The sequence below is a fragment of the Microcaecilia unicolor genome, chromosome 3 (assembly GCF_901765095.1).
Source record: "Microcaecilia unicolor chromosome 3, aMicUni1.1, whole genome shotgun sequence".
In the NCBI taxonomy this organism is placed as follows: Eukaryota; Metazoa; Chordata; class Amphibia; order Gymnophiona; family Siphonopidae; genus Microcaecilia; species Microcaecilia unicolor.
The window spans coordinates 482,099,827-482,112,128 of record NC_044033.1 but is presented as its reverse complement, the minus strand read 5'-3'; the positions used below and the strand labels follow the sequence as shown (position 1 = coordinate 482,112,128).

The 12,302-nt window shown below is 40.9% G+C and overlaps 1 protein-coding gene across 1 annotated transcript in view; it reads left to right on the top strand.

Moving 5' to 3' along the window:
• COL12A1 (collagen type XII alpha 1 chain) overlaps positions 1 to 12,302 on the top strand; it is a 384,763-nt gene that overhangs the window by 212,809 nt on the left and 159,652 nt on the right. Inside the window, 2 exon segments of the mRNA XM_030199047.1 lie at positions 1,501 to 1,527; positions 4,026 to 4,168. Of these exon segments, the coding sequence (XP_030054907.1) occupies positions 1,501 to 1,527; positions 4,026 to 4,168 (170 nt within the window).

Here is a 12,302-nt window from a genome sequence, read left to right as displayed (position 1 = left end):
GGATAAGGAGGGGAGGAGGATGTTAGGAACATCAGAGTGCCTGTGCACTGAGCTCTGAAATGAACTGTGGTCTGTGGCTCACTGTTGAGGCTGTCATTACAATGGGAGAACCTAATCAAGAAAGTCTAATCAAGGAAAAGCCCTGGCTGCCACAAAGGAAGACCTCAGGTCCAGAGTCCTGTTATAAATTGCACTGGGTATGTTGACAAGGAAGGCCATAAGGTATGGTGAGAGGAACAACTGCTCCTAATCCTTTGCTCAAAAGGGTCCTGTTCTTGCTGGTTGACATGTATTTAGTAATGTGGGAAGTAATTGCGACAGCCACAGCTCACCCCTCCTCAGTCAGTGATTTCCTGTGCTCTGGATCCCTCGTCTCCCTAGGGCTTATCCTGAATGTTAGGGCAAGTTCTGACTGAGCTGGAAGTCTAGGGGTAGAGGAGGGTGATCCACGTGAATAAAAAGGTCGACATTTGGTGTGATTTATGCAGGTAGAAGAGGCTTCTGTCTGCTTAACCCACACAGAATGAGCTGGCTGCCAATATTCAGCAGCATTTAATTGGAAGTGCTGCTAGATATCATCACTAACCATCTCATTAGAATCTGGGCAGTGGGGGTATGGTCTGAGGGCGGAGTCATAGAGGAGCTGGCATTTATGCAGGCCTAGGGCATATTCAGTTCCAATGCCCTCATAGCTAAGCAGTGACACATCTTTGGCCGTTTAACTATGTGAGTGCACCATTGAATATTGGCCGGCACCTACATAATTTCTGGGTCGCAGCCTGACCTTGCTCTAGTTCTCCTTAAATGGAAGGTTGAGCTCCCCTAGCATTAGTACCACCAAACTAGTACTAGGGATCAGCACCATCAATGTGATCCCAGAGCTGATAGGGCAGGAGTGGAAGGGGACTGCCATGTCCCACTAGACTACCAGGAATCACCTCCAGGGAAGTCCCAGTGGTAGAAGGGGGTCTAAGGGAGGTGAGGTTGGCAGAAAAATCAGGGAGATTGTAACTGGAAGTGGGGAGAGGGCTTGGAAGGGAAGAATAGAACTTGTGGGAGGTGTGGGTGAGAGGTCAAGCCTGGGGGAGCTGGAGGGGAAATTGGAACTGATGGGGTATTGGAGGAGAGATCAGAATCATGATAAAGGTTTGGAAGATAGAACTGAGTCGGACTGACAGATCTTCTTATCTGTATCCTGGCTAATATTCAGCTTGGATCTGGATATGTGTGTTATGTTGTCCTGGTTGAATATTAGCTGAGACCCACATAAGTGCCAACAACTAGCTCCTGGCCATACATGCCCAGATATTCAAAGCCAGTGCCTGGATATCATCTGACCTTGAATATCTGGGTCTAATTTAGCTGACACCAGTCAGTGTTAAACCCCCCCCCCCCCCCAATAAATAAATGTTTGTATGTCTGCATGCATGTATAGTTTTAAGTACATAAATCTGGAAGGAATCAAACTTATTTATTTATTTATTTTTTGCTCCCCAATAGTGCCCAAATTTACTACTACACCACCAGGTAAGACATTTATTCTTAATCTTAATGTTGTATCATATGGAACCCCCCCCCCCCCAAAAAAAAAAAAAGCTAGACATATTCTTATTATATTCCTATTAATAAAATGCAATTTCCTTCCATTTCAAATACTAGACCATTGTCTGTGCAGAAACAGGTCTTTGGAATTCCTTACCAAGGGGGTCTTTTACAAAACGTCGGTAAGCCCAATGTGGGTTTACCGAACGCTAAATCAGGATACTGCCGGCCCAACATGGTCGCTAGTGGTAGTTCTGCCCCAAGCGCGTGCCATTTCTGGGCGAAAAGAAACCCCCCAGAAATGGCTTGAGTGGCAGTAATCTGGCAGTAATCAGGCATCGCCACATGCTGCCCAGTTACCTCCAGGTTACTGCAGGAGTCCTTATTGCCACCACAATGGGTGGCAGTAAGGGTTCCCTGCTCCATGGTCACACAGAAAGAGTTATTTTACTGCATGGCCATGTCTGTCTGGGGGCTTTTTACCCGCTGCGGTAAAAAGGCCTCCACCACTAGTTCAGGGCCCTTTTTCCCACAGCTTGGTAAAAGGACCCCCAACAGATCTATGATTAGACATGGTTACCTATGATGTAGAAGGTCCATAAAAACACTGCATTACAACAAATTTGTACCTGATACTAAATAATTGATATTTAACTGATGTTGAAATGGCAATATGTTATTGCTTTTTAACTAATAATAAACATTTTTTCCTATTCAACCTTCAAAATTGATTAGTCAAACCTTGAAGCCTTGAATGATTTACTAGCAAAGTCCAATATGTTTCATCCTTCCCCCACTCCTGTTTAATCTACAGAACTTGGAAATGCCTAAGGTTAGCTGTCTTTAATTTGACAGCCAAATTTTATATGACAGCCCCTTGCTGCGTTTCTGTTTTCGTAGAACTCCTTGGAGAGTTAACAGTTACCAACATATAGCAATAAATGTTGTTATGAAACATTTCCTTGGAATTTAGAAATGATTTACACCTGCAATTATAGTTTACATATTTGTTATCTCAACTGGAAGGCATATGACCTGTAGTTTATTTAAAACTTGATCTTGCACTGTAGTTTATCCTATGTGGATTACAATAACAATCCAAGACTTGGCAAAGCCAGAGCAACCCCCCCCCCCCCCCAAAACAAAACAGTGAACCCCAACACTTCTTGAACATTCTTGTGCTTATGTACATGTGAACTCATGCATCTTTTAACCAAGGTTTTATTTTTCTGCATTAATTTTTGAATTAGTTATTTCTTGCACAGTTTTTTTCCTGTGTAATTTCCTCCTCCCTCCGTTCAAGGACATGTAGCAAATGAAAGGCTGGGGGCAAGAACTGCACAAAGGGGATAATTTTATAAAGCACAACTACATTTAATTGCTTACAACACACCTACTTGGAGCCTATTCTGTAAAGAAAAGTAGACACTTTCTTTTCTTTATAGAATATCAGTGTAATATGCCAAGGGCTCTTTTTACAAAGCCACGGTTGTAATTTCCGTACAGCAAATGCAACGAAGCCCATAGGAATTGAATGGGCTTTATCAAATGCAGAAATAAAAAAAAGTATCAAGGGTTGTTTAAGCATGGGAAAGCCAAGAGCCCTTTATTCGACCAAACAAAGGCTATGTTTTGCCAACAAAGCGCCTATGTCAGGGATCAATAACTATCTTTCGCAAATCTCTGAAAACCTATCTCTTCAACAAGGCCTACCACGAGAACCCATAGCTTAACCATAACGCTTCACCACCCCACCCCAACTTAAACGACGTCTTTCTTTAAATGTTCACTTAGTTCTTCTCTGTTGTCCTTGATCTCTTTATAACACCAATTTGTATCTTTTAACCTGTATTGGCGATGCCATAACAGATCTTTGTAAGCCATATTGAGCCTGCAAATAGGTGGGAAAATGTGGAATACAAGCGCAATAAATAAATAAATAGAACCAATGTACTTAATTTATTAGGCTGAAAGCCCATAAAAATCAGCAAGCTGCTTTGGTGGCAAACCATAATTATTTAGCACTGTGCAGCAAGTCCTCCAAGTCCTCCCTGGGCAATGATTCTATTGATTCCTGACACAGGCACTGCGTTGCTGAAACATGGCCAGTGTTGGATCTAATAAAAGACTCTTGACTTTCCCATGCTTGAACAACCCTTGGTGCTTTTTTTTTATTTCTCCATTGTTGTGTGTGCCTCAGCCCTCAAATCTGCTGCTTTATCGATACACCCATATTCTAGATGTGATCACTTACATCAGCCATAGAGCGTAAATGCCAGAATTCAGGTTAATTATGCACATTCATAATAGCTAAATCTTGGTGGCTTTCTTATAGAGTTGCCCACTAACTGACTGGTGGGTTCAAATCTATCCTTTTTGTCCTCATTTTGCTCGATTCTTAAATCTTATGTTTGCAGTATTGCTCGTAACCTGGATGCTAATATTTACATTTTTAACGTTATCTTTTAATAATCTCCCTTCAGTTCCGACGAGTGCTCCCCGGAATCTACAGGTGTACAATGCAACTTCCAACAGCTTGACTGTAAAGTGGGATCCTGCCAAGGGAAGAGTACAACGATACAGGATTGTCTACCAACCTACAACCGCAGATGCTTTGGAACAAACAGTAATTCACCTCTAAAACATGGATTTTCTTGTTTTGTTTTTTTTCTACATATGGAAAAAAAGTCTAAGTGATCTGAAAGTTGCCCATTTTGGGCCATTGCCAATCTTTTTACTATTAGGCCTCCCATCATTATGTTATTCCTGTTTGCTATTAGAATGAGCTTTCATCAAAACTTTGCAGTAGGGTGTATTCATCAGCACACTTATAGGTGTCCTTTTTCTAAGCCACGCTAAAAAGTGGCTGGCACTGCTGTCAGTACAGAGTTTGCCATGAGCTGTGCTCACTTCTGATGTGGCAGTAAAATAGCTGCATTTGCTATATCCCCAATTAATGGTCACGCTCTAATTTCCCAACTAGCGCATAGCCATTACCGCAGGAGCCCTTACTGCCACCTATTTACATGTTGGTAAGGGCTCCCATGGCAATTGGGCAGCTCAGGGCACACCTAGTCTCTGCTCATGGGCACGCCTCCTGCGCTGAAAAATAAAATAATATTTTTAGTGCGAGATTATCATGCGCTGAGTGGTGCAATACCGCAGGATGCCTCAGTGTATCTCACTGTAGTGCATTTTAACACACGTAAGCCACGCACTAGTGCTACCATGGTTTAGTAAAATGCCCCTTTGTGTGTAGAAAATCAATTGAACACATGTAAATCTACAATTTATGTGCGTACAATTGATTTGCTAATATTAAATAATTGTTGTTAAAACAAATATGTGAAACAAGCAAAAAACATCTAAAAATTTGAAAACAAACCACAATTTTTTGGGGGGCTTTATACGGTCCTATAGAACTAGGATTATTTTGGAAAGGAATATATATATATACAAAGGATGCTTGCAAAGCAGAAACATTATGACCCCTTTTTACTAATGCTTAGTACACAATAACGGAATTATCGCACATTATCTGACACAAAGCCCATATTTTGCAAAGGGCTTTGTGGCAAATAACGTGCAATAATGCCATTGTCATGCATTAAGTGATCCTTTTACTAATCCATGTTAGGCACTTAGGGGCCCTTTCACCAAACTGCAGTAAAAAGTGGCCTTAGCGTGTCCTTTTGTGGGTCATTCTTGTGTGTTAAGGCCCTTTGTGGAATGTAGTACAGATAAAAAGAAGAAACTGTCACCTACAATTCAACTAACTAACATATCCATGTGGCACATTCCTTCAGCACATACATGCCAGTGTTTCCAAGTTTAATTCATTGTCGTCAAGCCCAGGGTCAATGACCAGGGAAACACTTTAGAGAAAGTTATAGTTCCTTTCTCTGTGAGCTATAAAAGAGGAGAACACTGAACACAGAATTTAAACACATAGAGCAGCCCAAACAGATTTTAAAAAAACCTAGAATCAGTTATGATGGTACTAGAGCAGGGTTTCTCAACCCAGTCCTTGGGATACACCGAGACAGTCAGATTTCAGGATCCTCACAATAAATATGCATGAGATAGAATTGTAAGCAGTGGAGGCAAATTTATCTCATGCACATTCATTGTGGATACCCTGAAAATCTGACTGGCTGGGTGTGTCTCAAGGACTGAGCTGAGAACTACTGTACTGGAGTATTTGAAACCTGTGTGTCATGGGTGGACATTTTTACCTACTCCATGGGGGGGGGGGGGGGGGGGGGGGGGCTCTATTGAAGGAAAAATTGAGGGTTCTGGTGGATGGAGGGGAAGCGACTGCCCAAGGCTCTCACTGCCTGACTCTAAAACATAGTCTTCTCTGCTCTACTCCCCTAAAACAAGTCCAATTAGCTGTAGCTTTCCTAAACGTCACCTTTATTGGTGAAATCCTTCAAAACCAAAACACATCCAGCAAAACTGAAGAACTAGAACAAAAAGGTAATTGATTAAACAAAAAAGTAGGAACAATTTTGGTTAACTTTTCTTTGCATATATTTTTAATTTCTTTAGCCGATAAATACTCTTTTTGTATATGGAAGCTGGGCAGGCTGTCTTCTGGTGTTTGTGACAGTGTCCACATAGATTGGTCTACCGACTCTGCTCATCCTGACTTTCTTGTTGAGAAAGAGACTCTTTGATCCCTTTTGTGGCTCCCTTGGAAAGCACCCGGACTCTTCTATCTTCCTTTGAAAGATATTCAAAAGCAGATACACCTCATGGTATTCTCAAGTTGCTTCACAAAACTTAGGCCAAGGACCCTAATGTGCATGTGCTCTGGGCTTCTTAAAAAACCCCAAAATACACTTTTCTTCAAATTGGGGTAAGGCTTTTTAAAATATCACAATAATTCTGAAGACTTCCTTACTCTCTGCTTAGGAAGCACTGGGATTCAGTTCAAGATTGTTTAATGGGATGTATCTTCTTGCCCTCATAAACCATCTTAAGAATGCCACTTTCCACATGACTTCTATATGGAAAGTCTTCAGGAGTCTCCAGACTGGGTCCCTCCAAATATTTTGCTGGATATACCTGCTCTGCACTGTACTAGCTGAACCAGACAACCTGGAGACTTTCTCTGATCTGTATTCAGAAATCCTTTCTCCTCTGTTAGGCCAGAATGGCCTGGGATACCTCCTCTCCTTGTTCAAGGCCTAGCCATCAATAAAAAGAGCAGCAGTTAGTCAATGAGAGCTCTAACAGCATTCCTAACCAAGTGTTGGCAACCTCTCAACTCCAGAATCTTATCAGTCAGTGCTTTTTATAATTCCTTCCATAGAGCATACAGGGAACACCCACTCACTATGAGAAGACACATTGGCTTAACTTCCATTACTTCATCACTTTCACAGACTATGAACTGGTGCTCCAGAAATTTTCCTTCTTAAAGCACAGAGGGACAGTTCTGAGGAACCAGCTTCATAGAAGTAATTGTTGAGCAATTCCACTTTTCCCTTATCTCAGTCTACATATTGACCCTCAGTATTTTTGAGTCTTGTAATTCTACCTCGAGCTTTCAACATACCTGAAAAAGTCTTGTCATCTAGCTTTTCATCTTTTGACATTTGTTCTTCTGCCTGTGCTTTTCTTAATCTCTCTCAGCTTTATGTGGTATCCTTTTTTGTGTTCCTACGGGGTCAATATTCAAAGCGATTTAACCAGTCAGAAACTGCTCCTGGCCCATTAACTCGCTTGTTCAGGGCTAACTGGTCATTTTCAATGGCATTTAACTGGTTAGTGCCGCTGAAAATGACCTGTTAGTGCCTAATAGTATAGCAAAAGAGAGGGAACAAAGTACAAACCAGTCCAAAGAGCAAAAACAAAAAGTACCAAGGGCCTTCAAAGAAAAGGGGTAACGTCTTTATTCTTATATATTGTTGAAAACAATCCTTTAATGGACCTGACACAGTCCATGTTTCGGCGCTCAGCACCTGTGTCAGGGGTCACGAAGCATAGCAGATAACATACAACTGTATTGCAGAATTCAATACTTATGCTTGAAGCGATGTATCGCACTGCCGTGTTATCCCTTCTCGCACGATTGAACAGAGAAATACTCTCATGAATGAACTCCCAGTTCACTGATCTTGTAAGACTAGGAGTTCGTTCATGAGAGTATTTCTCTATTCAATCGTGCGAGAAGGGATAACACGGCGGTGCGCTACATCGCTTCAAGCATAAGTATTGAATTCTACAATACAGTTGTATGTTATCTGCAATGCTTCGTGACCCCTGACGCAGGTGCTGAGTGCCGAAACACGGACTGTGTCGCGTCCATTAAAGGATTGTTTTCAACAATATATAAGAATAAAGACGTTACCCCTTTTCTTTGAAAGCCCTTGGTACTGTTAGTGCCTAAAGCAGAACTGGCTATTTTGGGGGCATCCGGGAGCAGAATACTAGCTTAGTGTGGATCTCGCAACTAACTTTCTCGCACTGGATTTATGCCTGCTGAAACCTATATGAAGTTGGCGCCCAACTTAAGTGCGGATATGACATTATTCTATAACATTGCATCTAACTTCTGGGAATGCCCCCTAATCTGCTCATGCTCTTCCAATAACTACATCCCACTAGGAAATTTAGGCACGGATGTCATAGAATAAGGCATAGGGCAGATGCCTTTGTAACTCCTAATTACTGCCAATTAAGTGCCAGTCAACTTCAATTAACTCCAATAATTGATTGTGAGCACATAATTGACTAATTAGTTTACATATGCATCTGGGATCCAAGCCCAAATTTGGGCAACCTACCTAGAATCCGGGTGTTAATAGTAACATAGTAAGTAATGGCAGATAAAGACCTGAATGGTCCATCCAGTTTGCCCAACTGTCACACTCATTATCAATTGATGATTAAATCAACAATGAACGTGAGATTATATACTTGATTGTGGCCTTTCTGTGGTGTTTCTGGGACATAGACTGTAGACGTCTGCCTGGTTCTGTCCTTATTTTCCAACTACTGGAGTAGCTGTCAAAGCCCACCCCAGCCTATCTGATCTGTCATGCCATTTGTGGAACTGTAAATGCCTGCCCGGTGCTGTCCTCACTTTCCAAATTACTGGAGTTTCTGTTGAAGCCCTTTCCAGCCCATCCTAAACTGGATTGCTATATGTGGGACATAGACTGTACAATCCAGCACCAGCCTTAGTTGATACAGCCAGAGTTGCCATCTAAGTACCGCTTGGCATGCAAACACATATGCAACCCTTTAAGTTTTGTTTTTTATAACATTCATTTTCTAATTAGAGATCCTCTGTGTTCATCCCATGCCTTTTTGAATTCCGCCACCATTTTTTTCTCCACCACTTCCCTTGGGAAACCATTCTAGGCATCAACCACCGTCTCAATGAAAAAGAATTTTCTAACACTACTCCTAAGTCTACCAACCTGCAACCTCAATGTCCAACAATAGTTAACAACACAGGGCTAGCGAAGGGCAGTACAAGGTCGTGCACCATAACATAATAAGCAGTTCTGTGCAATGGGCACAAAAGAGAACAGGCTTTACTGGATACCTTATTGTAAATACTTTAAAGTTTAGATCATGGCAATTCATGGATTGTGTAATGCCTGCTTTTTATAGACATTTCTCTATAAAAAGCTAAGATTTCTTGAATGTAAGTGTCTGCTTTCAGTGTACTTATTAACAAATGCCTCAAATTGCTTTTGGTAGCCAGTTAACTAGATAGAATAGAATAGAAATAAGTTAGGGCTGTGCTATTATAATCTTACTGTATGTGTTTGTTTTGATTAGAGGTAGTCTGGAAGCATGTCCAATATTATTCAGAATTTTCATAGAGCTTCTGAGCTCGAGAATCCAGGATATTAGCTGACTCACTATAATACTGCATCTTTCATATGGCTGTAAATGAACATTATTTTTTAGCTGTTTCATATTATATTAATAATTGTGCAGTTCTTTTCCCAAAATCTCCTTAAGGAAACTCCTTACCAAAATAAGGTTCGACTTGGAGATATGCTAGTTTGACAAAAATTTAAACTACAGTTCTGCAAAACTGCTGAGATGAACAAAAACCACACATCTGGCAGTACTTATCCCATTGCATTTTTTCCTAATCCTTAAATCGGGCCCTTAAAGGGCAACATTATATTATCAAATGTCTAAAGAATGCTGAAATTTATCATTCATTAAACAAATATATCTCTATCATGTTTAAATTTCACATCTTTAATTAACAACAGTGCTCCCAAGTGCTTCAGACATGATGTTTTGGCCCAACATAACATGAAGGATTGTCGCCTAATGAAATCAATAAGGTCACAGAGCAATGAAAAGCTAATACATAAGATTATCAAATTTCTTTTCCTGCACAGCAACATCATAAAACTAGTTTAAGGGATAACGTGCTAAAGGGTGTGAAGACTAACACACTTCTGCATTAGTCGTGCCATGCCAGTACGGTTTTCATAAAGGTCATAGTGTTGAGTTTCTGCCTTAGTCTACCCTGGATGCTGATCAACCAGTTTAGATAGCTGACAGTGATGTTCATTGAGTTTCTGCCTTAGTCTACCCTGGATGCTGATTGACTTTAGGTAGCTGACAGTGATGTTCATTGAAATTTTTATTAGATATCTCATCAGCATTTGACCACAGCATTCTGCTTGTCTGTCTTAGAAGTTAGGCTTGGGCTCAGAAGCCACAGCTTAGTTTGAGTCTTATCTTGTTGATTGTATTCAACAAGAAGGATTGAGGACAGGGGGAGTCCTATGAGGGTTGATGTTCTTCACTGGTCTGCCTTATCATTAGTTTAATGTTTATTGAAGAGGAGGCACAAGATACATTACTGCATGTATGCTGATGAATTTAGTTGTTTTTTCTCTATTAACAAACATGAAAGAAGCATTCTCTTCTGCATCTTCATGCATTAAGGATGATAGCTTAATGCTTAATGTCAATAAAACAGAAGCGCTACTGTTATTCACAGTATTGCTTTAGATAGTGCCTTGAAAATACAGATGTTATGTAGTTTTCTTTTGAAGTGGCTTCCTTGGTGTATTATTAGATACTGTGGCCCAATATTCAAACAGACATAGTACAACCTTAGCAGGTGATGTTAACACTGCTGCTCTACTTGTCTTAGGAATGTCCTGGTCAGATCACATTACCTTCATTGATTGTCTATTGAACACCGTATTCAGTAGAAAGTGTAAATGGTGGGTTGGGATTATTATGATTATTATGCTGTCTATATAGTTTGAAAGTCAGTGGATGAGCTTGGTCTATAAACTTTGGCATAATCTGACTGTGGAGTGCTTTTGGGTTGCTTTGATGGGTCATATGGTCAACTGACCACTCCTGAGTCTGCTCACAATTAATGCATATATTACTGTCATTGTCTGAGCGTTTGCATCATATGATGAAGGCATTGGCATTCTCTTGTTATGCTCCACTATTGAGATGTGCTCTACCTGATTTTCTGCAAAGCATGCAGGGTCTCCAGGGATTTCGGAAAGCCCTGAAAAGCCCGGTTTAGCCAGGCTTACCTGTCTTCTTGAAGAATGTAACTGTCGATTTATTTTTGGCATGTTTTTTGTGCATTATGGTAATGCTGTATGTGATTGAGTTTTATTGTAATATGCTATTTCCATGTTGCATTGATTGTATTTTACATGTGAATGTTTGAGTGTAGCCGGCCATGAACCTTAGCGACTTGGCAGAAAATAAAATCATTTGTAAATAAAGCACTTTCTGGATACTGATGTGGACAAAAATCCCTCTAAATTCTACATATATTCAGTGCCACTACTTATCTGTATAGCAGCTCTGAATACATATATTTTTTAAACACCATGGCTGATGTTAAAAAAAAATAGGATCACTTCCTACTTTGAATATTGGCCCATGTGTTTTCAGTAATAACCCTTATAAAACTGTGACAAAACACGTACTTTGCAAGATGTTTCTACAGTACAGGTTGAAGTCACTATTAGCACTAGCTGGCCTGAGGACAATTCTGAAGACTATGGTCTCACCTATTGTTGACTTAGTTATTCAAAACTAGTAAAAAAGGCCTGTTTCCGAAACCAATGAAACGGGTGCTAGCATGTGGTTTTTTTTGTGTGTGTGTGTATGTGTCACAGAGTTATTTTGTGTGTCATATTGTCTTTATTGAAACTTGCAACAAGACAAACCAAGCATACAAACAAGCGATAAAACAAGCAATAAAACCCGCTAACTAATACATAAATAAAACCTTACTGGCCAATACCCCCGCCCCTCAACAAACCCTCCCACTCAGGGAGGCTGAAACGAAAAACCCCTCCAATGCCTTGCCCACTGTAGTCCAGAACAATGCTCCTTCTCCCTCACTGCCAGCTGCTGGACAAAATGTACCACATCCCCTGCCACCTCCTGTACAGACAGCCACTTCCGATATAATGAAGCTTGGCAGCGTGCCTGCCACAGGAAGTAACAAAGGGCTGCAGCGATGATATACAGTGTCTCCCTACACCACCCCTTTCCTTTTGGAAACCCTCCATAGGCCCATTCTGCATAAGATAGCTGGTGGAAGAAAGGAATCCCTAATTGGCGGGCTACTGCCTGACAGACTTGTTGATTGAACGGGCACTTGAGGAGGAAGTGGTCCATTGTTTCATCCTCCGTCACGCACTCCCCCCTCGGGCACTTACGATCATTGCTGTTTCTATTTTTCATGTTAGCTCGAACATAAAGCCGGCTGTGGAAAGTCAGCC